This window comes from Apis mellifera, linkage group LG11 (assembly GCF_003254395.2).
Source record: "Apis mellifera strain DH4 linkage group LG11, Amel_HAv3.1, whole genome shotgun sequence".
Classification (NCBI taxonomy): Eukaryota; Metazoa; Arthropoda; class Insecta; order Hymenoptera; family Apidae; genus Apis; species Apis mellifera.
The window spans coordinates 2,244,216-2,272,183 of NC_037648.1; the positions used below are offsets into that span (position 1 = coordinate 2,244,216).

The 27,968-nt window shown below is 24.5% G+C and overlaps 3 protein-coding genes across 5 annotated transcripts; all 3 read left to right on the forward strand.

Moving 5' to 3' along the window:
- Nucleotides 1–3,818: 3,818 nt before the first annotated feature.
- Nucleotides 3,819–11,219, forward strand: LOC726274 (yellow-e). Of its 2 annotated transcripts, none has more exons than XM_003249378.4 (6): nucleotides 3,819–3,960; nucleotides 7,421–7,926; nucleotides 8,133–8,235; nucleotides 8,324–8,412; nucleotides 9,803–10,095; nucleotides 10,827–11,219. In XM_003249378.4, exons 2-6 carry the CDS (start codon nucleotides 7,429–7,431, stop codon nucleotides 11,083–11,085), a joined length of 1,242 nt encoding a protein of 413 aa, XP_003249426.1. In that variant the 5' UTR covers nucleotides 3,819–3,960; nucleotides 7,421–7,428; the 3' UTR covers nucleotides 11,086–11,219. The 2 variants fall into 2 exon arrangements, with proteins under 2 accessions (XP_003249426.1, XP_006559008.1); XM_006558945.3 differs by having other exon boundaries at nucleotides 3,826–3,960; nucleotides 7,426–7,926.
- A 3,744-nt stretch (nucleotides 11,220–14,963) lies between these two features.
- Nucleotides 14,964–21,359, forward strand: Y-e3 (yellow-e3). 2 transcript variants are annotated; one of them, XM_006558928.3, is made up of 6 exons: nucleotides 14,964–15,379; nucleotides 16,467–16,671; nucleotides 17,290–17,468; nucleotides 18,841–19,304; nucleotides 19,910–20,153; nucleotides 20,694–21,359. In XM_006558928.3, the coding sequence occupies exons 1-6, from the start codon at nucleotides 15,377–15,379 to the stop codon at nucleotides 20,877–20,879; spliced, it is 1,281 nt and encodes a 426-aa protein (XP_006558991.2). In that variant the 5' UTR covers nucleotides 14,964–15,376; the 3' UTR covers nucleotides 20,880–21,359.
- Nucleotides 21,360–24,234: 2,875 nt separating this feature from the next.
- On the forward strand, nucleotides 24,235–27,815 carry Mrjp3 (major royal jelly protein 3). Its single transcript, NM_001011601.1, is given in 9 exon segments — nucleotides 24,235–24,264; nucleotides 24,327–24,568; nucleotides 24,722–24,885; nucleotides 24,981–25,193; nucleotides 25,775–26,058; nucleotides 26,235–26,367; nucleotides 26,960–27,195; nucleotides 27,226–27,453; nucleotides 27,544–27,815. Coding segments are annotated over 8 exon segments (1,632 nt in total). The 5' UTR covers nucleotides 24,235–24,264; nucleotides 24,327–24,330; the 3' UTR covers nucleotides 27,680–27,815.
- The last annotated feature ends 153 nt before the right edge of the window (nucleotides 27,816–27,968 follow it).

Here is a 27,968-nt window from a genome sequence, read left to right on the forward strand (position 1 = left end):
GATTGTTTGAAATTAAAATATTTAGGATGTTAATATATTCATTTTTAGAGATTTAACGATTCTAGAGAAAAGTTGATGCATAAAAATGTTAAATATTTATTAAATTGTAAATAATTTAACTTTAGTGTTAGTTTGTGTAATGTAACGTAGATGGAGTGACACAGCTCTATATTTATCTCACTTCATCTAACGCAAAATTATATTGCTCGAAAACTTATTAATAAGTTTCAATGTTATATGAATTATATTTTTCATATTTATTTACAATCTTGAAATGTGTTTCAGAAATCGAAATATCAACGATAATTCCAAGAGAAAAAGATGAATGACTCTGCATAATGATCTATCATTATCATTAGTTAATTTATCGGTACTTTACATAGCTACATTTATCTAAATTATTATTAAGTATTCTATCAATTGTTTCTAATAAATAAGTAATAATAAATAAATAAAATTTTTCTTTCAATATTGAAACATTTTAAATCGTTGATTGAAAATTACAAAATTTTAATTCATTAATAAAATTTGATCATCTAATTGAAATTTTATAAATTTTTCAGTTTCATTAATTATAATTATAATTTAAATTGGAATAAAGTGTAATAAGCCAACTACGAGGTGTAATATATCGCATATCAAGTGTCAAATTATCCCCTTTGCTAATCGTTTGTTGTACGTCCTGTTTCGCATTTACCGGCAAAGAAAGATAAAACAGTAACGTTTCGTTGTTTCCGTTTTTCCGTGGGAATTCTCGTTTATTCTAAAGAGCGCTTATTCCCATGATATTTCAGCTCGAAGAGGTTATGCAATCCCAAAATGCTTTACTCTTCGTAGCAGCATTAACGACGTGAAATATTCTTGTACAATGTTTACGTTGGTATCTATGATGATTTACATCCAGCAAGAAATTATCAAAAGAAGAAAAATGAGAATAGTAATATAAATTATCTATACACATTGTATAAATTTTAGGTTATATATACTCATAGTGATTTTCTTTGTATTTAGCAAAAAATTATCAAAAGTCAAAAAGAAAAATGAGAATAATAATATAAATTATCACAAATATTAGGTTATGTTATTGTTTTAATCTTGTTTTTAAGTATAATTATAGTAATCGATGAATTATTGCAAAATATATATTAGATTATACATGAATTTTTCTCAATTCACTTGAATTTAATTAATAATCCCAATCAAAATAATTTTTTTCCTTTTTGTACATATATTTTTGTACATTTGTAATTTTTATATATTGTATCGATAAGGATTTCTTTACATTCGTGAAGAAAATGAGAAAAAAAACAAAATGGAAATAAAATAAATGTAAAATACAATGAATGTAAATATAAATAGTAAATAAAAATAAGATTATCGATAAATATTAATTATTAATAATAAATAATATTAATTATTAAAATACAAAATAATTTACAAACGATGAACACACGAGAAAAAAAAGATAATGATATAACATATTAATACGAAAAAAATGTTTATATAACGAAAAAAAAAAATTTGAATCGCGTGTGTAGTTACCGACAGATCTTATCCTTTAAACGAAGATTTATGCTCTGACAATAAATGAACTTAAAGATGTAATTCTACGATCTATTCCAATCAGTCTGAATTCATCGCACATGATTTGTCCTTAAAGTACACGCGAAAGCACGATTAAAGAGCAAACGAAACAATACGCGTATAGATAAAAATCGAATAATACGGTATAAATCTCAAATATACATATAGGGTGTCGCAAAAATTATAGAACATTCATAAACTGGAGATTTCCAAGGTAATTCCGAGCAACATTTTCCTTTATAAAAATTATAACATTATAATTTGGTTAACGAGTTATAAAAACACTAATCACGAAACGCGTAGTCCTAATCGAAGAGCATTGGCTACGTACCGACCGAGCACGAAGTCCAAATAACATCTCGAAGAAAGATACAATATTAAATATTGTATTCATTTATTTTTTCATCATTCGTGATATAACTCGATATAACTTTTTATCAATGAAAAAAATATTTATTACATTATGTTATATTCACAGAAAAATATGTTGAATATTATATTTATTTATTTATTATATATAATTTTTTATTGATAAAAAAGTATTCGTTATATTTACACTTTGAATTTGCTCGGTCGGTAGCCAACGCTACTGTACGCGTCTCGATTAGGTTACGCATTCCATAATTGGTATTATTTCGTGCAATAACTCGTGCTAACATAGCCGTAAAAGTTTTTGCAAAGAAAAATGTTTGAAATTATCTCGGGAATCTCCAGTTTGATGTTCTAATACTCTTGGGACACTCTGTACGTATATTTACAATCAATACGTGAAGAAAATCACAATTGATCGAACTTAATGGTAAATGTTAGGTAGAAGGCCTTGGTATGTAATGTATGAAAGTGCCCGGAACTACTAAACCGCGCCTACTTCTATCAATACTACTTACAACATTTTTGGTCGACATATATAATAATTTTAATTATAAAATTATAATCACTATAGAAAGTGAGAATTGAATAATTATTATGAATTAATTATTATTTTTGCACAAAAATGAATATTCAAAATGAAAATAAAATAATTAAAGGATAATTTCAATAATAACTTTATTTAATAATGTTGCAACTTTGAAACTAAGATTTTTATTCGAAATAAGGATGTTTTTGAGTAAATTCTAAAATCTTAAATATTAGAAGACAAAAATTAATATCGATAATAAAATTATTATCGATATTAATAACAGATATTAAAACAATATTTATCTCTATATTTTATTATTCTTTACAAAAAGTTGTTATTTTCTTTTTCCATATTATTTGTCAAATGAAAACAATGAAGTATTTGAGATAATACTTTTCAATCCAAGTTATTAATTAATACTTTATGAACGATAATAAATCAAGTATCAACAAATGAATGGAAACAGTTACACGTAATATAAAACTCTCCTAATTGTCTCCGTTATATAGTCGCTTTACTGCATTCCAAATGGAACTCTTACGCGACCACGGATCCTGAATGTCAAGCCTTTATGTATAGTATTGTTTATAAATCACTTTCTCTGGTACAGTAGTCGAGCACACACTTATCTAAATCTAAAATAATTCTTTGAACTCTAAATATTACCTTCATATATATAACGTGTATTTGTAGGATGTTGTAATATTTTTTCAGGAAGATTTTTAGGGAATTAAAAAAAAAAAATGGACAATTTCAAAAAGAATAAAAATTTTTTATATAAAGAAAAATATAATTGTGTATAAAAATATGGAATATTGATATGTGCAATTTTGTAATAAGTGAATTTGGAAATAAATTGAATGCATTTTGTATTTGCAAATTAAAATTTGTAATGATGAATAAATAAAAAAATCAAAAAAATTATATGAATTATATGAATATCGACAGTTGTATAGAAAAGTAATTTTTATCATTTTTATAATTCTATAATTTGATATTATTCGAAGACAGTTTCAAATTTGAAGAAATCAAAGATTAAAATAAAAATTTATCGAAAATTCGATAAATTAAATTATATTTGAATACGATACTTATAATATACATTAAATCCTTATTTTATCAATTTTCTATCCTCTCTCTTACGTCAAAACTTTCGATTAATTCCAATCAATGCCACACCAATCTATGATAAATTTTTTTGCAAAAAAAAAAAAAAATTCAACTTTCAATTCGAACTTTATTCTTAAATATGGAAAGACAATATTATGCATGCTTGCACAATATGTCGATTTTCTGCCTCCTGTCTCTCGAACCGGTAGGATCCAAACCGATGCAAGGAAATTAGATCAGTCAGTGTTCAGACAGCGGAACTTGGTACACGTTCGTTTGAACGAGCAGTTAGTTGGAACTGAATCTTGCTGGATTCTCCACGAAAAAGGATTATCCTTGCCTCGAGTTCGAATTTTGGATTAAAGGTTGACTTTGATTTACGTTTATTATTTTCGTTCTTTATTTATCTTTCAGCATCTTTTATTTTAATTTGTTTGTGATTGACATTTTTTTGATTTTTTTTTTTTTGATGCTTCAACATTTTTATTCCTTTCCTTTCTCTAATAATTGTTTTATTATTAGAAAAAACTTTCTTGTTCTTATTATGTTGTCCAAGGACAGTTATGTCACCTTGAAAATTGGAAAAAATCAATCAATCTTTGAAATAATATTTTTATAAATTTTTTTAATTTTTAATTCTCTATTATTATTTGCTCTTACCTTTTTAATCATTTTTAATATGAAATAATAAATGAAATAATAAATATATATTAATTTTGTAACAATTTTTAGATATAGAAAAGGAATAATCTGTATTAATAAAAAAGCATATATAATATTTAAAATTTATTTCACTTATACATCAAAATAATGTTAAAATACAACATATTCTAAGATTTTTGAACAAAATTATAATGTGTTTAACATTTTAAATACATATTAAATATAGGTAATCATTGAATGCATGCAAAAATTTTAATAATCTAGATTTAATTAAATAAATCATGTCGATTAATAAGTATTACAAAAAAAATAGTTATTAATTTTAATATAAACGATCGTTTAATATTAATTTTAAAAATCAATGAAAATTTTACTTTTTACATAATAATAATGCAATAATATAATATTGTTTTTAAAAAATCAAATTTTTTCTTATAATAATATGTACACATACAATTATGCAAATAATTTATTTTAGATATTGAATATTGTTATTATTACTATCAAATATTATCACATTTAACAGCTTCATTAAAATAAATTATTAAAATAAAATACCAATCATTTTATTTTTCGATTCTGAAAGAGAATTTCTCATGGAGAAATTTCTTGCGTAAGAATAAAGATCATAAATTTGCAACTTCGCAAGATATTCGAAATATTCGAATTACGGCGATATTTGAAGATCAATCGAAGACTCGTGTTTCACTCGTCAAAAATGAGGATTAAAGCCGTGAATTTGTTGAAGAATAAAGTAATTTAAAATTAATTAATTAGAAGTTCACGCTTCGTTGATTCAAAAAATTATAACTGTTTTTTTATCGATTATGTCTGTATCATCATGAATTAATCACGATCAAAAATGATTCGATCATCTTAAATAAATATCTAGCTTGGAAAAAATCAATTAATAATAATAATTGATAATTGGAAAACAGTTTTTCAAATTTTATTATTAAAATTTGTAAATCTTTTTCAGACAAAACTTACTTGATAATTTTTTCAAAAGATGTAGAGGTTATATTTTTAGTCAATTTTATTTTTTTTAAATTGAAATATTACTTGTGTATGCAAATAATTATTCACATTTCGATTTCTAATTAAGTTATTCTTTTTTTTCATTTTTTATATAACAACTTTACAAATTGATGTATAAAATTCCAGATACATTCCGCTATTTAAAATCGTAATTTAAAATAGATTTTATCAAAAATATATCGTGAAAATTTTATTTTATTGATATAGTTTAATTTAAAAATTCTGTTTCATTCCATTCGTTTCTCAACTTTCTAATATTTCTATTTCACAATTCGGTTTTTATTAATAATTCGAAATGAAAGATATTCGATATTTGTATCCCAAAAGCGTGGATATTCTATACAAAATTGCAAAATTTGCTTATTATGCAAATACTGTTATATATTTGCATAATTATGTACTAATTTGACTTCGAGATTAAATTTGATAACGCATAAATAAATCATCATGAAATTTAATAATTATAATTTAAATATAATTTATAATAGAATTTCTTTTATTTTCTTGCAAACTTCGAATTAATTGAATTCTTAGAATTTTTTTAAATTCCAAACTAATAAAAAAAAATACTTGTTTTCAATATAAATATAAAATGCAAAATTTTTTAATTTATTTTTTAATTTATAATTGATGAAAATAAAATTTTTCGATCTATCCGTAATCGAATCTGAGTTTAATTTTTAAATATCAAAACTCGACAGAATAAATTAATATTACGTGTAATAATTGAAAAAGAAATTTGGCGAATATTCGATTTCGAAAATGATTTTTCGAGATAAAAAAACTCGGAGCGAAACAATCGCGTGACATTCAACAGCTGATCGATCTCGTGTTTCAACATTCATTGTGTCGCGTGCATTATGATCGTTGATTGTTACAAAATACGCGGAAGGTGGCGTTCGTAAGCACGCGTTTCCGGTGCGCGGTGCGAAGCTCAATCGATCGATCAATTCGCTTATTTAAATATTATCTCCTATTCGAGATCTAAAATTCGTTGACTCGTGACTTTCAAACCGTTTCAAACCGCAAATACAAAGTTGTTTAATAATATGTAATGAAGATCGTTTCAAATTGATTGGTTAGAACATAATTAATGATTAGATGTTACATACAAAATTATATTGTCTCACAATATTTCACGTATTTGAATTTATAAATAGTTTTGTAACGTTAAATAATCTGTCGTAAAATGTGGTTAAGAGACACAAAGGTTTAAAATATTTAAAATATTTGTTGTTAAAGATAGTGGAAATTATATGTTTCGTTTAAAGAGTTTAAATGGATTTTTAGCTTTTTTAAATTGCAGAACGTGCGAATATCATTATCTTCACTGTTTAAAATAATTAATATTTAAAAGGTTATATGAACAAATATACATAATTCATTCACCAACAACTTATCTAAGGAATTTTCTAAATTATTATCATTTATAAGTATGGAAATGGAATTTTAATTAGTATATTTTAAATCAAATTTAATTTTTATTTACTATTAATTTTATTTAGTCATTAGTAATATTTCTTCAATATTAATTTTTTCTTTCTATTATTCATATCAATAAATTATTTTTTCATAAAATCTATATATTGTATAATTAAGGAAATAATCATCGAAATATTTCATGCTTATGAAATACAACTTCAATTAACACGATTTCGAATCCCTATATATTTCGCAACCCTATGTATTTCGCAAATCCATTTAATATATGCAGATCATAGTGTATATTTAACGAAATAATTATCATAAATATGATTCCAATCATATTTTTATTCTCTCTTGTTTTTGTATTCAAATAAGGAATAAAACATATACAATTCCCTATGAGAAGGATATAGGAACATATAAGCGTATAGTAACAGGTATCCCCACTTATTACTAACTAACCAAGCATGTCACGTGACACGATGCTTGGTTTGGTGTAGCATCAGGAGTGGGAGTAATGTAACTGTTACATTAGACGTACGCCACGTGAAGATCACATTCCTTTGTTTTCGCCTAATATAACAATAATAATGAAAACAATACGTATTCAATATAATATGAACGTTCGTTTTCGATCAATTTTCCAACTTATTATTAAATTACCCATACCTATATATCAATTTTTCATTATTTTTCCAGTACAGAAGATGCTGCACCTATTTCTCCTAGCAGAATTGTTCCTAACCTTAACGGCCTCAGAGATCCTAGAAACCGTAGTACAATGGCCGCTTCTGGACTTCGCCCTTCCATACGATCGAGAGTTCCTTAATCAGTATCGACCCGAGAACGTGGTTCCAACTGGCATCGAGGTGGCTTGGGACAAGATATTCATCAGCGTTCCAAGATTACGAGTGGGCATTCCCGCGACCTTGAACTATATCTCGAGAAATCTTCCGTTGGAGAGCAGCCCTCAATTGAACGCTTATCCATCGTGGGACTGGCACACCGCGGGAAAGGGCAATTTAAATTGCTCGTTGCTGATCTCTGTGTACAGAATGAAATTGGACAGGTGTAATCGATTGTGGGTCATTGACAGTGGCGTAATGACGTCGATCGATGACTTTAGACCGGTTTGTCAACCGAAGATAATGGTATTCGATCTAAAGACCGATCAATTAGTGCGGCAATACACTTTTCCACGCGAGGTGTGTCCTTGATCATTTCTTTGTGTTTTTGTAATAATAAGAAAATTTAGAAAAATCATTCATTATAAAAGGCATCGAAATTTTTTTGTTATTACACATTATATAAGATTATTTAAGTAGCTGATCGATATTGGTCAATTTTTCGAGATTTATTTAGCGTTTGAAATTTTATTCGGAGTGTAGAATAATTAATTTTCTTTATTTAGTCTCTAAGACCTAATTCGTTGCTGACCAATCTGATTCTCGACGACACTTCAGCAACTACCTGCGACGACATGTTCCTTTACATAAGTGACACTACAGCACCCGGTAATTGAGAATTAATTATATTTTTTTTATATTTATTTTTTTTCTATTTATTATTTTTATAACATTCACCGTTACTTTTTTCTTCAAGGTATAATTGTATTCGATGGCGAAACGGATAGAAGCTGGCGAATTTCGCACGCGAGCATGTATCCTCATCCAGATTTTTCCACTTATCGAGTAAGATTCTCATCGAATTTTTCTATTCTTTCATTTTGAAATATGATCAATCGATAGATTGATTCTAATCTATAATAGTCTATAATAGATTCTAATCTATAATATTTATTTAAAAATGTTATACACAGACTACAGTGTGAATATTATTATAAAAATAATTAGATATATATAATTATATTTGAGAAAATTATGTTTATAAAAAGAATTAATATTAAGTTTATTACTATTTATATTATTATAACATTTTTAAATAATTGGAAGAACAAAAAAATTCATAATCAATTTCACTTGTTTTGCTAATTCTTATTAAATAAATTTTTAAAATTTAATTTTAAAAATGTTTTCTTCAAGAAATGCACATTGTCAAAAAGTTTCTTCTTCTTATAATTTCTTATAAATAAAAAATATTAAAGATCAATTATTTTTTTTAAGTGAAACAATATATATATATATTTATTTACTTTTTGATTAAATTTTTCAAAACGAATGCAATGATATATATAATTGAAGGTCATTGAAGGTCATTGAAGGTCATTCAAGATCAACAATAATGGAAAAAAAAATATTCATTGTTAATAAAAATATTCAAATTGATGACTTGAATATAATTTACATATTTTTTATGATAATAAAAAAATTTTTTTTTCATTTAAAATAAAATGAGCAGACAAATGATAATGAAAATTGAGAAATTGGTCATGGAATCTAAACAGAGCAAATAATAATTCTTCCGCGATGAATTTTACGGTTTATTTCTTTGTGCGCGACGAATATTTACCCAGGTCAATTTTACGCCTCGATTTTGCTTTGTTTTTTTTTTGCATTTGCAGACCGCTTTACTGTAAAATCGCGAGAAATTTCACGGTGGGATGACTGTTTCACGCGTTGTGGAGAAGCGAAAAGGAAGCGAAAAGTCAATACCAAAACCATACACTTGTAAAAAACTTTAAATTGTTTTCAAGGACAATCGTTTTAATATCGCAAATTTACATTATCTCTCGAGATTTTTTATCAATTTTATTAATTCCTCATTCAAGAAATAAGTTAAAAAACAATTTAAAATTTCACTTGAAATTTTCTCAAATTTCATAAAACATAAAATACAAACTTTTTTCTATCTCACTTGTGAAAAAAAATTTCGCTCTCTTTTTCTCTCTTTCTTTCCTCTCAAACAAGCGAAACGAGCGGAATCGAGAAAGAAACTGCCAACAATTCTCAGAAAATATCTAGCATTCCACTATCGTGCGACAGTTAATTGAGCACCGCTTATATTTATTTCTTTCAAGATCAATATCCTCGTATAAAGCAACGTTAAAATTTGACGTTTTATTTAATTCCAATTAAATTAATTATTAGATTATTCTTTAAATTATATATTTATTATATATAGATCGGAAGCGATATGTTTGAATTGTTCGACGGTGTCATTGGCCTAGCATTCTCCGCTAGACTTGGAATATTATACTATCAACCGTTGGCCACGGATCGTTTGTTCAGCGTGCCAACCACGGCACTTCAAGCGGGTCCGCCGGCATTCGGTGAACAGCTGCCGGTAACTCTGGTCGGTAAAAAGTCGAGTCAAGGACTCGCTCTGGCCGTTGATCCTCGTAAAGACACAATTCTTTTCGCTCCGTTCACGGAAATGGCGATCGCTTCATGGCAACCACAAACGAATCAACAAAGGTAAATATTGAAAATTATTGTAGAATTTTATTTATTATTGAGATGTATTGTGTAAATATTATTGATATATTACAGAAAATGTCGATTGTGGCTTGTTTATTGAATTATAAGCAATTTACGTTGGATGAAGTAAGACTTCGTTTCGTATTTAATGCAATGCTTGCAACTAAATAAACAAACTATCGAGATTTTTGTTTTTGTTGTTATTTTTAGAATCAATCCTTCAAAAATATCTCGTAAATATATTAATATATTACATGAAGATAAACGAGTTTATATGATGAGAAATGTGAATAGTGAATTTCTTTAAATCATTCAATTTATTAATTAATGAAACATTCTCTATAATGATATAGTTTTTTATAAGCAAATTAAAGTAATTAGTATCTCGATAATTATCTTCTCTATATTTAAAATTTATATTTAAATTTATATTTAAAATTTTTATCTTCTTATTTTTAAATTTAAAATATAAACTTCCATAAATTGAATGATTATTAGCTTTTAATATAAAGATATGTTCTGTGCATATAAAAGTGATGAATTAATTATTTTCTTTCGTAATCATAAAATTAATGTGATACATTGAATCTTTTTTTAAATTTATTTTAATTTTTTCAGAATTTTTAGAAGTATCTTTTCACAATCTGACAAAAAAGATCTTTTAAAATAAAATAACGTAAAAATTTGAAAATTTTTCAAATAACGATAACAATTTTTTTTTTTTTTAGGATTCTAGCCTATACTCCAGAAAAATTGCAATTCGTCGCTGAAATTCTATGGGCAGAACGCGATAATGGCAACATTTGGGTGATGTCCACCAAGTTTCAAAAGTTCTTCAAGCAAGAAGTGAATGCACGTGACATCAACATTCGAATAATGAGGCTAATATCCATGCAACAATCGACCCATAAAAATCCAATTCTCAATTCGTTTGCGCAATCATATTTTCCATCACAATTCTACAACAATACGATAAACGTGTTTTAAAAGCGAAAGAAACGTTTAAAATTAAATCAAAAAATAGATTAAACAATTCAAGAGATGATTCTTCGATTAAAAATAAACTGAAAATCAAGAATAAAAAAATTACGTTTGAAACTCTGTATTTTATTAACAATTTAAAATACGCAATTTTTTTCATTCTTGATTTTTATTTTATTTTAAAGAGAAGAAATCTTTAAATTTCATACATCTACAATATAATAATAAATTTTTTTAAAATTTTATAAAATCATAAGATTAAATTGATTCGAATAAAAGAAATTTTTACATATTTTTTTTATCAAATTATCTTCTTAAAAAAAAAATGGATATGCTCGTTATAGAATTGTGATTTTTTAAAAATATTCTCAGTAAAAGAAAATAGAAAATACATACTACTGTTAAATAATTTTAAAGTTAATGTTGATAAAAGGATAATAGAAATAAAAAGATGTAGATAATCAATACAAATAAAAATTTGTCAAATTAAGTAATAATTTTGTACAGATATAGTATTTTTATATTTCTTAAGAAATATTATTACTTATACAATCAATTTGAATTTATATTCTTGCAGATGATATTATATTTATATAAAATATTATTTAAAAAATTGCAATATTCTTAAAACTTTCATAAATTATAAATTATAAAAACTGTGAAATTAACATTCTAGAAATCGTCGAAAACAAATAAATTATTTGTTAAAATCTTAAGAAAATATATAAATTTATTATACATTATCTCTATATTACGTAATAAATCTCTCTCTAAGAAAGAAAAATTTTCTAAGAAACAGAGAATTTAGGATTGCAAAAACAATCGATGGAATTAAATAAATTATAATTATGAAATCATAATGGAAATTTATGCAGAAGTGCTTATCTGTTAATTTAAATGTTACACATGTATATACAATCGTCATTTTTTTCTTGTTTATTTTTAATTGTTAATCCATGAGCAAAACTTATAAATGATTATCTGTTTAAAATTCTTCTATGAAATTACTGATACAAGATATTTGTATTCATTCATTATAATCAAGTAAATTATTGTTGGAAAATGCGTTAAATGTATAATATTATTCATGTACTTTAAAGGAAAGAAAAAATTTATTGCTGGATATTATCAGTTTATTGACTTATATTAAGAAAAATATAATAGGATTATTATTAGATAAGGAATCTTAATTGAATGAAATCTATGAATACAGACATAAAACATAATAGATTACTAACTATATGTTGAATCATTATGTTGGAATTTCAAATTAATTAAATTGAAAATGCTTGTGTAAATTTACATTTTTATATATATGTGTGTACAGGATGTACAGGATATTTTATATACACGTATTTTATATATGTGTACATATGAATAAGTATGAATAAAGATTTATTTAATTCTTTAAATATTTTAAATATTTTAGATATTATATTTTGTATATTTTTTTCAAATTTATAATTTTCTACATATATTTACAGAAATGAAATATACATTAAGATTTGTTTCTTTAAATATTTATTGAATGTTTTATTTATATTTATCTTGTATTTACAAAATATTGTAATTTAAAAATTTACAAATGTAAATTAAAATTTACAAATTTACATCTTTGTAAAACAATAAAAATCTTGTTTCTTTTTTCAAATAATTCTTTAAATATTTTGAATATTTTTACTTATTATCTCTACTGTCTACTATTTTTTATTTTTCTTATTTTTTATATTATATTTGTTCTATTTTTTTACAAGTTTATTTTATTTTTCTGCATATATTTTACATTTTTTATTATACACAAGAATATAATAATAATAAATATATATTGCACTCATTATATATTTTAATTATTTTTACATATTACATCTATTTTGTACATTATACAAGTTTTATTTCTCAAATAAAATTTTAGATATTTTTATATATCATATCTCCTATATTTTTATATTTTTTTGCAGATATCTAAAAGGACTGAATATAAATAAAGATTTATTTCATTTTTCAAACATTTTATTTTGAACATTTGACATTTTACATATTTTCACATGTTATATTTAATTTTCTATCTATTTTTAAAATCTCCATAAATATAAATATAAATATAAATATACATCGTACAAAGTACAACTGAATAATTATAGATAATAATAGGCATTAAAATAACAGATAACGACTAATTGATTGAAAAACATGGTAATAAAATATGATTTAAATTCGACTTACATGAAAAAAATGTAATAATCACAATGTGAGAATTTCAGTTTGAAAACCAAGAATGTGCAATTTCTATTTCGCGACTAATTTTCAATGCACAAATAATAACCAATAAAAAAATTCTAATAATCTTAATTTAAAAAATAGTACATAAATTATTTCAGATTTATCATTGTCAAATTTAAAGATAACAATATTTTTTCTATTCGCAAAAATAAGATTTTTAAAAATCACACAGAACAAAAATGTTAATAAAAGTATCGATCAATGATTATTTAAAAGATTAAATTAATCATATTGTGATATATAGTTAAATAAAAACATTATTCAATTGATAAAAGTATCTCAGATTTTATTTATATTTATTATATTTCTGATTTTTTCGAGTAATAAAATATATTAATAGCAAAAGTTATGAAAATATAAATTAAGAATGGCTAGAAATTGATATGGCCTTGAAATTACAAAAAAAGAAAAGAAAATAAGAAAAATATAAGTTACAATAAACGATAATTGTAATAGTCAATTAAACAATAGCCAATTAAGCAGAACTCCAGTCAAGATCTAATCTATTATAATTTATTTGTATTAAATTATTTTTATTAAAAGACATACTCGAAATTAATATAAACTAACATAAATAATCTTTTATTCTTTAAATAGATATTATATTTTCCTCGAAAAGTACGCGATATTAATTCATTATTACAATAATTTATTTTAATATTAATTTACTATAATTGATTTTAAATTCATTTTAACGAAAGATATAAATATATTCATCTTCATACAAGCCAATAATCAATTTTTAAATTTTTCGTAAATAACTATTCATAATTACATTTTCCTTGAAAAGTACGTGACACTAATTTATTACACGATATAATGTATCACTGTTCATAACTTATTTTAACAAAAGAATACATGTCATAACATAGATATTACTAATATCTTCAATTTTCCCGAAACAGCTTCACATTTTTTTATATGCTAATTCATAGGTAATGATATTAAAAAATGACGGGATTTACCCATGCGTCGATTAACCTCCTTTGACACAGATATATTTAAGCAGCTGATTATCAACAAGTCGGTTAAAATTCTGCGATTTTACAACTCGGCTACGTGACCGTGACTAAAGAGATCGCGACACTCGAAGGAATTCTCTCTCGATTTGTTCGATCTTCGTTTTGACTCGATTCACAATCATCGGCTCAGTCGATGATCGAACGTGGTGGCGCGAGCATCGCGATTGAAAAGTGAATTTATCTCTGTTCCAAGACTTGGTTGAAAACTTTTCAATTTTATTATCAAATTTCTCGTAGAATTTATTTTCTTAAATTCGAAATTTCGAAAAGAAGATTAATAATAATATAATATTTAATTATAAAATTAATGGAATAATTATAAGAAAAATTGTGATAATCTTGAAATATTTTGGAATATTGTCAATGAATTATATTTATATTTTATAAAGGAATTTAAATCTTTTCAATTTCATTTTTTGGAAGAGAAGAATTTTAATCGATAATTGGTAAGATTATATCCGATTATCTTTAACTTTCTGTTTAAAAATATAAAATTTCATTAAATAATAATAATATAGATAATATAGATAATAATATAGATATATTTGCCAAGATTTTTTATTTTTTTATCCATTTCAAAATTTTTAATTTCGAGTTTTGTCATTCATGACAAAATGATAAGATGTAAAGATAATTTTTTTTTATAATTTTTTAAATCGATAAATTGACAAATAAGAATAAGTGATTACAATTTCCAAAATGATCACAGAAAAATAGAAGAAACAATTTAAAATTAATTATACAAATCAAAGTTTAATTTCAACTTCAAAAATAATCACAAAAAGAAAGATAATAACACAATTACGAGTTAAGAAGCGTGAAAAACTCGGTGGTACGCTTCAAAACCGGATATAATCGCACTGTTAACAACTTTTGTCGAGAAGTCTTTGGTGGTGAAAGTTCTGGCGAGTGACACCGAAAAGAGATCATATCCGCGACAAAACGAGCGACAAGGACAGGGGTGAAGGAAGTGACTTACCCTATTTCACAATCTGATGGTAAATTTCCAAATGGTCGTGATTTTTTAATCATTGGAACGTAATTGTTTCATTCGTTCAAGTGATAAACAACCGCATTATTATTAAATTTTACGTTAATATTGGATTATTTATTAGTTACAAAATTGGATTTAGTATTAAAATTGAATTTTACGATAATTGAACGTGTTTTTAATTAATTTTAATTTTCGAAATATACAGAAGTTATTTAAATTATCTTTGGAAAAGTTTAAGAATGTATTTTATAAGAATGTGGATATTGAGACAAAATGATTTTCACTTTTAAATGATAACACTTATCCTCTTATCAATATACGAGGGAAAATATTATTGAAGAATTATAAGAAATTGATTAATTAGTAAATTTGAGCGTTATTAATCACGAGTTAATAAAAATGATATTTAATCAATATTTGATATTTAGAAATCAATGATTATCATAGTATAATTATTAATAATTAGGACTTAGCAATAGATGACTAATTGGTAATAGATTGGCTAATTGAATAATTATTAGTTGAACGTCGACTGGAAGAAAAAAGTAGTTTTTAATATTTTTAAATTAGAAAACAGAAATAAATTTTATTTTACTGACATTCTATTAGCATATTCTTAACGATAATCTTATTTGCAAGTAATTTTCAATGAATCCATAAAATAGACATTATTTTGATTATAATCAATGTTGTTCAAATGTTAATAACAAAATTTTTATTTATCAAAAATTCTTGAAATTATTATCCGTGATTTCTTTTTTCTCGATTTAATTATGCGCAATAAATAAATTTTTTCTAATTTCATAAAATTAAATCGATTTCTAATTGATATTTTGTAAAATTTTTTTACAATTGTTTTAATTTTATCGTGTTTGAAAAAAACATCATTTATCAATATTTGGCGGAAAAACATGAAACACGAAAATAATGATAGTTAAAATATTCTAAAAATTAAAATTCAAGATAATTATGAGATAAAAATTTTTCTTGAAGGATAAAAAATTACGTAATGCATTTCATAAATTACCATCTAATAATTTTCTCTAATCATCGTAAAATATACGATTAAATCACATTTTGTTTTCGTTTAGGAGATGAGACAATTTTATTTCTCGGCCATCTTATTCCTTTTGGCAATTTCCGATTCACAAGCACAAGAAAAACTGAAGAACATCTACTCATGGAAAGCGTTGGAATTTGCCTTTCCAAACGAATATGCCAAGTTGGCCGCCATTAAAAGTGGATCTTATATTCCTGGCGCTTCGCTACCCATCGATGTTGATGTCTATAACACAGGTACAAATGAAATAAATAATAACAAAGCCTCCTGTATTTATTTTCTACTTAAATTTATTAAATTTAAATTTAAAAAAAATAGTAAGATTATATACCAATGTGATCGCAAGGAAAAATAGATATAATAGTTAAAAAAAATTATAGTAAAGTTACAATGAAATAATAGTGTAATTGCAAAAATTGAAATTTCTGTAATTTTTATTTTATTCTTTTTGAAAATAATATTGATCAATTAACGAAGTTCTCCTGATATATCTCTTGTTGTTTTCATCAGAAGAATGTCATCAATCGATTCAAAGAAACGTTTAAAATAAAACGTCATTTAAAATAAAACGAAAGTTTATCGAAATTGATATTTTGTTTTTCAATTGAATGTTTAATCTTATTTATATTTTGTCAGAGATGCAAATATTAAATAAAACAAGTTTAAATTATTATAATTTAGTACTAAACTCTATCTGTCCATTGTTATCCATAAATTTAAGTTATATTGAATTTTAAAATGAGTTTGGACGATTGTCATTACTTTATTCCAACTAATATTATTTTCAAAAGATTGACAATGATTTTAAAAATTTTAAAAATATTTTTTTATAACACTATATTTATTATTTCAAGAACAACAATCGACGGTGTTTGTGGCCATTCCAAGGATTCAAGATGGCGTGCCCTTAACTTTAGGTTATGTCACCAGAGAAGTATCAGTGGATGGAAATCCATTGATAGCCCCGTATCCAAGTTGGAATTATAATGACGTGAAATATTGTGATGGATTGACCAGCGTGTATAGAATGCAGGTATCTTTTCTTTTTCTATTTTTCTATTAAACGTTTAAAACTTGGAAAATTTGTTATTTCAAAAAATTGTATGATTCCTATCGCTATGACACATTAATGTGAAAATAATAACTATACATTTATGATTTAATTGATTTACGTATCTCTAACAAGTAATTATGTAATTACATATCTGTCTTTATTTAATGTGAAAGAGTGTCGCTTCTTAAATGAGCAATTTCTAAAGTTAATCTTCGATTAATAGTAAATAAGGAAATTTCCATATTTACTCATGCATTATTTGAATTGCAATCATTGAATGATAACGTATCAACGAATTATTTATACATTTAGTTCTAATTTAGTTTTGTGCATAAAAATATGCAATATAAATAAATATTCAATAATATATTGTGTTATTGTAGCAACATTTCAGTGAAAATTCTAAAAGCTAATAATAATATAACACGTGTGTCTACATTATTATTAATTCATTATTCATTATTATTCTAGAAATTAATAAATAAAAGATGTATATAAATACATAGATATATAAAATTCACATTTATATTCTATTTGTACTTTTCAGCATTATTTGCAATTTTAAATGAATTGTTGTACAATAATCATAAAATTGATTGTAATTTATTGAAATTATTTTCAACATAAATTATATGAATTTCCTTTTTTAAAACGATATATGCATAATTCTATTATATTAAAGTTTCACTAAAGAATAGTTAATAATCGTATATCGATAATTATCGATATCTCTATAACTTCGTTGATTTCAATTATTTTTTAATACATTGAAGAAATCAATATTTGTAATAACTTCTTCCTTTTCCTTTTCTCTTAATTTTTAAGATATTTGAAAAAAATTGCTATTATTACATAGAATTTCTCTTATTTCTCTGCGATTACGTAAGAATGCAATTGCCATTTATTTTTTGTTATGTAAATACAATATAAATATATAATAGCAGAAATAAGACATATAACGAATGAAAAGTTAAAAATCTATTTTCTAAAATGGATTATGGGCTTGAAACGTTTCAAATTTAGTGACCGGTATTCACACAATACTATGCGAATTGCCTACTTATCGGCGTTTCTAATGCAAAATTATTTATAACTTAATAAAATAAATCTTAATCTATTCTTATGTACATTTTTATCCGAATTTTTATATTTCGGATTTAAAATCTTCAAAAATCACTTAAATATACATAACTTTGTATATTGTATAGTTATTATTTCCATAAGTTTGGTTAGGTTATAATCTAAGAAGAAAGAAACACGATTTTCTTTCTTTCTATAAATTCATTCATCAATTATTTTTTAATTAAAAGAAATATTTTATAAAACGTTAATATCTACTTACTTTTCACAGGTAGATAAATGTGGACGATTATGGGTTCTTGACACAGGAATATTAGGAGAAAAACAAATATGTCGGCCAAAGATTCATGTTTTTTCTTTACATGACAATAAATTAATCACCATGTACAGATTTCCCCAGAATCAGTTCAAAGAGAGTTCTCTATTCGTCACTATAGCTGTAGATGTTCGAGATACAGAAGACAAATGTAAAGATACGTTTGCTTACATTGCTGACGTGACAGGATTCGCATTGCTCGTCTACGATTTCCGAAATTCAAGATCGTGGAGGATCACCAATAATCTATTCTATCCGTATCCACCGTATGGCACGTTCAACATCAAAGGTGACACGTTCGACTTGATGGATGGAATCCTTGGTCTCGCCTTGGGGCCTATTCGTAACAATGACAGGATACTTTACTTTCATTCGTTGGCTAGCAGAGTCGAATCATGGGTGAATACTTCTGTGATCAGGTTAGTTATGGCGCTGGTAACGCTTTTGGTAACAAGTTAAGATAACTGCTGAGACACAGATTCATCGTGCAAAATTAATTTTGATTTTTAATCAAATAAAATATATTATAATTATCGTTATATTACTTCATTCCTGAACGTTTCTATAAGGTATTTATATAAGGTATTTCTATAAGGTATTTATTTAAATATGTTTTATAAATTGATATTTTTAGCGTGAAAAGTGCTTATAGGAAAACTAAATACATGTTGTGTAAAAATCAATTAATTTCAATTTTAATTTTAATAAAATTCGATTAATTTTGTAACTTGAAAATTGAAAATTGATAAAATAAATTGTAAAAATAATTCGTAACAAAAAATTAAGTTATTGAAATATGCAAAAATGGTATATTTATTATTATTACTATAGAGTAGATCAGTTTGCTTCTACATATTATTAAATATTTTCTACAAAATAAATGATTCTTTCATAAAATGAAAAAAAAAATAGTAAAATGTTTAATTTAATTTAGGCTGGTCTTAAGTGGATTTAATTCTTAAATTATTTATTGTTTAATTGTCGATAAGCTTCTATTTAAAAACAATTATTCTTTCTAACCTAGAAATTACACTCTTTTCAATGAGAATTCCGAGGCCGCCGCAAGATCATTCGTACCATTCTCGATCGAAAGATCTTCGCAGTCTGTCGCCGAGGTTATGGATCGTAACGGAGTACTTTTCTTCGGATTGTTATCTGATCTAGCGATTGGATGCTGGAACAGCGAGCATTTTTTCGAATACGGAGGAAATAATATCGAGATAATCGTCAAAGATCCAGAGACATTGCAGTTTCCATCTGGCATGAAGGTTCGTACAAATAATTATTATTACATTAATAATAATATAATAATTTAAAATAAAAAAAAATCATTTTATCGATTTTATTGAGCTTGAAATATGTTATCATTATTTTCAATGTCTTTTTTTATTCTTTTATTCTTCTATTCTATAAACGATTGGTTTTATTTTTCGAAATATACATAAATATATTTTTGATATCATGTTTCAATACAATATATAATGCATAAGATCTCCAGTAAGATAGCACTATTATAAATAAAAACTATTTTCGAATTGAAGCTTTTATAACCAAAAATACATTGTGAATTTAATTTGGTATTTTCCTAAACATATTTTCCTAAATTTAGAAAATATAAAAAAGAAATAAATTTTCAATCTTTATATCGTATTTCTAAATTTGAAATTTTAGATTAGGATTAAATAGATTAGAATTAGATTTAGGATACATTCAGATTAGGTTATATATATATTTAATCTTCTAACTAACAATTGAATAGATTTTGTTAAAAGTGAAGTTTTAATGCTAATACGTATATTTTGTTTTAGATCATATCATCTAAAAAAGATAGACAAGAATTGTGGATCTTCACGATATCATTTCAAAAGTATATGAGTGGTACTTTGAATTCGAACGAGACCAACTTCAGAATCCAGGCTGGACTTGTGGATGAATTGGTTCGTGGCACCAAATGTGACGTATCTCTCTTAGGTCGCTTTATACCGTCTCAATGAAAATCATGGCGCCACGAGCAATTCTCCAATCACTATCATTATAGTTCCTGGCCGTCGTGGCGGTATTCGATCTTCAAGAGTACACCATTTTTTATAAACGATCACTTCGAATCGTATTATTCTCGAAATTATTTTAGGAATCATCATTATCATAGTTATTTGCAAAATCCTTTTAATATTAAAACTGCAAATACATATTCTTCGTGGATCAATAACGAAAGATTTTAAGATTATTTGGAAAAATTAAAATGAAAGATGAATAAAATTGTGATTATCATATTAATCAGAAAAGAAGTAATTATTTTAAAACAAAATATCGATTGAGAATGAATTTTTATTGCTCGTGGTGCTGTAGGCATTTTTATATTTTTACAAAGATTAAATATTTTTTACAAATTTATTTCAAAATGGCGCAGTGAAATAAAAAAATGACCATGAGGATTGTATTACTGACTTATTTATCATATTATTTATTTACTGATATTTATTAAGTTATTTTATTTATTTGATTATAGAATATTTTATTTTTAGTTTTTTTACTTTTACTAGTTATTATTATTAAAATTTGAAATAGAATTTTGATAAAATGAAAATAATCTAAACAGGTTTTGAATAATAATAATTTAATAAATTAAGAAAAATTAATGAAATTTGATAAAATTATCATAAAAATAAAAAATATATATATAGAATAAAAAATTTTGACCAAAAATAAAAATAAGAGATAGAAATTTATTATATAAAATGCAAATAAAATAAAAATAAAAAATAAAATATGAAGCAAAATAATGTATAATTCATGAAATTTTAAACAAGAATAAGTTTTTTAGAAAATAACTTGGTAGAATATGTTGAAAACATTTCTTAACATGATGAAATAATATTACTAAAATAAAAAGAAAAGAACATGTCAAGCATGCAATTCTGTTTATCATATTTTAAACATTTTATTATTAAATTTATTTTTACAATAATGTTAAAAAAAATAAGAAGAATAAAAAAATATTTTCTCAAATTATAATTTAATAATACTTATCATATAAGATATAAATGGAAATAAAAAAAAATAATCTTTTTTTTTAAACACTTTTTATAATATTTATTTGTACAACTTGATATATATAAATAAACCTTATATAAAATTATATAAATTATTATTGAAGTTATTCTATTTTCACATTTTTGTTTCCAGTATAATTAATCCGATTGTGACAGAAAAGGACGAATAAAACGACAATCTGTAACTAAATCTCGATCCAAAATTATAATTTTGGATTTATATTAAAAAATTATTCTTTCTACATGTTTCACAATTCCTACATCCTATCAAATAAAATCAAATAAATGCTTTAAAAAAATATAAAAAATTATTTACAACTTATAAATAATTAATTTTCTAATCTATATTTATTATAATTCTTTTGTTTTTTTAAATGTTTTAGATAAAACATTAATGTATAATGTGTTAATATATTCATGGAACATATTTAATGACTATAAAAGTTAACATCGTTTATTGATTATGTTATAAACAATTTTTTATATCAATATATCATAACTAATCTTCTAAAGGAATATATTAGTACCATTTGATACGTCTGTACATAGCAGACACAATAGGTTATGTGTTAATTTTATTTACAATTTCAATGATTCATTTCGATGATTGGCCTCGAATACTTTCTATTATAATTTCAAATATGACACATTCGCAGTCAGTGAAGAAAATTTATTTTAAAAAAAAACAAAATTTTAGAAATATTATTAAACTCCAATATATGCAATTTTTACTATATCTCTGCGATTTGGATTATGTGAACACGACGGAACTCGCAGAATTGCAAAATTCGAGCAACAATCTACAATATCACAATAATTAATTTTCAGAATATTTTACCAACCCAAATGAACACTAAAGCGATATCTCTTTTGAACTCGTAAATCATACAATATATACATATATATAAATGTATAATCATACATATATATAAATGTTTATATATATATATATATAAAATCTTACAATTTTTTGTCTATATATATAATTCTAATAAACATGCAAAGTTATGTATAAAAATCATAATATTTTCGAAATAATTAACGTTAAATTGATCAAAGTGGTGAATAATTAAAAATTGTTTCAATTTCATTGTGATCAATTGAATTATCAAAAATAAAAAATTATTCAATATAAATTTTATATTTTAAAAATTTTACTTTTTTTAAAAGCACATAAAAATTGATACATTGATGATTTTAAATAATACACCTCTATCGTCATTTAAAAAAAAATATTTTGATTATATTAATTTTTCACATATATAATATGATAATGAGATAAAGAAAAAGATAAGACAAGTGAGCAAATATTAATCATTTTATGTTGCGTATAATAGTTTTTATCAAATACAAATAAGTTTCGTGAAAATTAACATTATGATTAACGGTGACAAACAGTAGCGATACTAACTATTTGTTTCAAATAATCGAATTGTCATATTTTTCTACAAACATAAAAAGACATATTGCGATCACTCTTCATATGAAAATTAAGATATATATATTTGTGTAAGATGATAGCAAATATTATTAAATATTAAATCATATAATTGACTTTATAAACAAATGTTTAATGAAAAGAAAGATAAATAAAATTAATGTAGTTGCTGAGAATAACAAGATTTTTCAAATTATTATTTGTTTGAAAATCAAGAAAATGGTCTTAATAATTTTCATACATGCTCATCCTATATGAATATGGGATGTTGATTTATTTTAACAAATAACAAAAAGTTTAAAATGACAATTTAAATTTCTATAAGATAAATTTTCGAATTTTGAATGCAGATATAAACACATTAATAAAATAAAACTCGTTACATAAGACTAATCTAAAAAAGAAGTCAATCAAATTCTCTATAATTCATATTTCTATACATATTATTGATATGTATAACTTTTTATCTAAATCGTACTAATTTTTAAATTAATGAAATAAATGATGTTTTCTATGATTATTCTATTTTTAAAAAATTACTCTTTATACTTTCTCTTAGATCTAATTATTATCTCAATTAATAGTTCTTCTAGAATTATACATGAAGCAAGACACAAAAAAAAAATGATTGTTGATAATATATCAAATAAATGAAATTTTGTAAAGTTTTTATCATTCATCTAGGGAATATAAATCATAACCTGTCACATCCTTGAAAAATATCTACAATAAGATAAATAAAAATTTAAAAAAAAAAAAAATTTATTTTATCTCTATGGAATATACGTCATTACAACCTATATATTGACCAACAGTTAGTCAAAATTCTTGCAGTTTGCATATATACTGCATTGTTTCGTCAATTGGAAAATATCTGTATTATCCTAGGTAAGTTATTTTATTACTTTACGTAATTTTTCATTTGTTTGACAAGAAGAAATATTTTACAGAAAAATGACAAAGTGGTTGTTGCTGGTGGTGTGTCTTGGTATAGCTTGTCAAGATGTAACAAGCGCAGCTGTGAATCATCAAAGAAAATCTGCAAATAATTTGGCACATTCTATGAAAGTGATCTACGAATGGAAACACATTGATTTTGATTTCGGTAGCGATGAAAGAAGAGATGCTGCGATTAAATCTGGCGAATTTGATCACACAAAAAATTATCCTTTCGATGTGGACAGATGGCGTGGTAAAATATCCTCTTTTCAAATTAATATTGCTCGTCGAAATATCTTAATATTTCAATATTCTTTCTAATATTCAATAATAATTTTCATCATTCGAAATTCACAGTTTTTGCATCATTGTAAAAATATTTCAAGTTTTGGATTTTTTCTTCCAGATAAGACATTTGTCACCATAGAAAGATACAATGGTGTACCTTCTTCTTTGAACGTGGTAACTAATAAAAAGGGCAAAGGTGGACCTCTTCTACGACCATATCCTGATTGGTCGTTTGCCAAATACGAAGATTGCTCTGGAATTGTGAGCGCTTTCAAAATTGCGGTAATTGAACATTTTTTTTCTTTTCTCTGATTATCTTCAGAATTAATTTTTCATTTTCAAAGAAAAAGAAGATTCATTTATCTTACGATATTTAGGTCGACAAATTCGACAGATTATGGGTTCTGGACTCAGGTCTTGTCAATAATAATCAACCTATGTGCTCTCCAAAATTGTTAACCTTTGATCTGAAAACCTCAAAATTGGTTAAGCAAGTCGAGATACCACATAATATTGCCGTAAACGCCACTACAGGAATGGGAGAATTAGTATCACTAGCTGTTCAAGCTATAGATCGTACGAATACTATGGTGAGTTTAAATTAAATGAAAGCAATCAAGTTTCTTTTCTTAAGGAATATTTTATTTTACTTTTACGTTTGATTATTTTCTATATATAGTGGAAATTCTCTATGTGGCTTTAATAAAATCCATAACTTTCAAATATTTCATAATATTTTGCCAAATAATTCATAACATAATATTATACACTGTTTCATTTTTAAAAAATAAAAGAAAAATTGATTTTGTAGCTTTTTTTGATAACTTCCTTAATAAAAAGATTTCATTCAAGATATTAAATTTTCCTTTGAATCACTAATTTTTGAAATATATTTGCAAAAAATGTACGTATTTTTCATGTATTGTTTTCACATATTTATAAATTAATAATCATTTCGAAAGAATTGATTTTAAAGGAAAAAACATTTTCAAAATTAAAAAGTTATGATTTCCTTTAAAAAAGCTCATTGTATTCTGATAAATTCGTCTTCAGTATATTAAAATTTATAAGATGATATGAAAGTTACAAAATCAAGAAAAAGTTGAAATTTATCGAAAAATGTTATTAATTGCAAAATAATCATACTATAATAATAATAATGATATAATAGGTGTACATAGCAGACGAAAAAGGCGAAGGTTTAATCATGTATCAAAATTCCGACGATTCCTTCCATCGATTGACTTCCAATACTTTCGATTACGATCCCAGATATACCAAATTGACAGTCGCTGGAGAAAGTTTCACAGTGAAAAATGGAATTTGTGGAATTGCACTTAGTCCCGTGACGAACAATCTTTATTACAGCCCTCTCTCTTCTCACGGTTTGTATTATGTTGATACGGAACAATTCAGGGATCCACAATATGAAGAAAATAACGTGCAATATGAAGGGTAAATATAAAAATAATTATTAAAATTTTCTAAATTTTATGAAATAGAATAATTTACTATTAAATAATTCTGGAATTTTTTTCTAAAATTGATTCAAAAATAGCATTTCAACTTATCTATTCTTGCACAGCATCTTGTACATACTTGGTTAATTACACATTCCTTATTAATTTCAGATCTCAAGATATTTTGAACACTCAATCATTCGGTAAAGTAGTATCGAAAAATGGCGTCCTTTTCTTGGGACTCGTGGGTAATTCAGGTATTGCCTGCGTGAATGAACATCAAGTACTTCAGAGAGAAAGTTTTGTTAGTAATTTTTTTAATCTTCTTCTTTTCCTTACACTTTTTTCATCATATTTTCTTGATTTCACATCTATACGTCACTATCACTAGTATTAAACGTAACTTTCCGCGAGAGAACAATATCCACTGTTAGATTTGGCAGAAATGCCAGTCACGTGATAAAATGCTTTTTGGTGGGAGGTCACGTGATGTATAATAAAGTAGAGATAATATAACATTTATTTTTTTCATGCAGAAATTCGATGTTATATTCGATTTTATTTCTTTCTTTATTTTCTTTAAATAAACCTGTTACTTAATTTTTTCATGAAACTATATTTATATTATTTTTTAAATTTAAAAAATTGTGCAAATTTTTAATTAAGTTAAGTAAGAGATATTTTGATTTGATCAATTTGATAGTAAAAATTAAAAGTTACTTAATATAAATATGGTTTTTTCTTAACGTATATAAGAAAAATATAATATTTAAATATAATATTTAAAGTTAACAACATTTAAATAATCGAATTTATATAATTTAAGTTTTCATAGCAATAAATGTTTCTTAAAAAAAAAAGATGTAAATAAAAATGTAACTATTTTGAAATTACAGGATGTTGTCGCTCAGAATGAAGAGACACTTCAAATGATCGTTAGTATGAAAATCATGGAAAATCTTCCACAATCCGGCAGAATTAATGATCCTGAAGGCAATGAATATATGTTGGCTTTGAGTAACAGAATGCAAAAAATAATAAACAATGATTTTAATTTCAACGACGTAAATTTCCGAATTTTGGGTGCGAATGTAGATGACTTAATGAGAAACACTCGTTGCGGAAGATATCACAATCAGAATGCTGGCAATCAGAATGCTGGCAATCAGAATGCTGGCAATCAGAATGCTGACAATCAGAATGTTGACAATCAGAATGCTAACAATCAGAATGCTGATAATCAGAATGCTAACAAACAAAATGGTAATAGACAAAATGGTAACAGACAGAATGATAACAAGCAAAATGGTAACAGACAGAATGATAACAAGCAAAATGGTAACAGACAGAATGATAACAAGCAAAATGGTAACAGACAGAATGATAACAAGCAAAATAGTAACAGACAGAATGATAACAAGCAAAATGGTAATAGACAAAATGGTAACAAACAGAATGATAACAAGCAAAATGGTAATAGACAAAATGATAACAAGCAAAATGGTAACAGACAGAATGATAACAAGAGGAATGGTAACAGGCAAAATGATCAGAATAATCAGAATGATAATAATCGAAATGATAATCAAGTTCATCATTCTTCAAAATTACATTAAATCAATCAATTATCAATTAAAATCAATTAAGATGTAAATCAAATTATTTTTTAAAATATTTTTTCGATGTAAACAAAATTTTGTAAAATCTTTCATTATATTATAAATAAATAAAATAAATATCGTTTTCGCATAATATTTTTCAATTTTATTATCCTACTTTTAAAAATTATAATAATATAGAAATTAATATGTATTTGTATTTATATTTCTAATATTATTATATTTAATATGAATGAATGAATGAATGTAATGTGTCGTGAAATAATAGATGAAATAATATATAATA

Coding starts and splice junctions, on each gene's coding strand:
- LOC726274 (XM_003249378.4), top strand. CDS start 7,429: ATGCTGCACCTATTTCTCCTAGCAGAATTGTTCCTAACCTTAACGGCC. Junction 7,927..8,132: donor AATACACTTTTCCACGCGAG/GTGTGTCCTTGA, acceptor TTCTTTATTTAG/TCTCTAAGACCTAATTCGTT. Junction 8,413..9,802: donor CAGATTTTTCCACTTATCGA/GTAAGATTCTCA, acceptor TATTATATATAG/ATCGGAAGCGATATGTTTGA.
- Y-e3 (XM_006558928.3), top strand. Junction 16,672..17,289: donor TGTTGATGTCTATAACACAG/GTACAAATGAAA, acceptor TATTATTTCAAG/AACAACAATCGACGGTGTTT. Junction 20,154..20,693: donor AGTTTCCATCTGGCATGAAG/GTTCGTACAAAT, acceptor ATTTTGTTTTAG/ATCATATCATCTAAAAAAGA.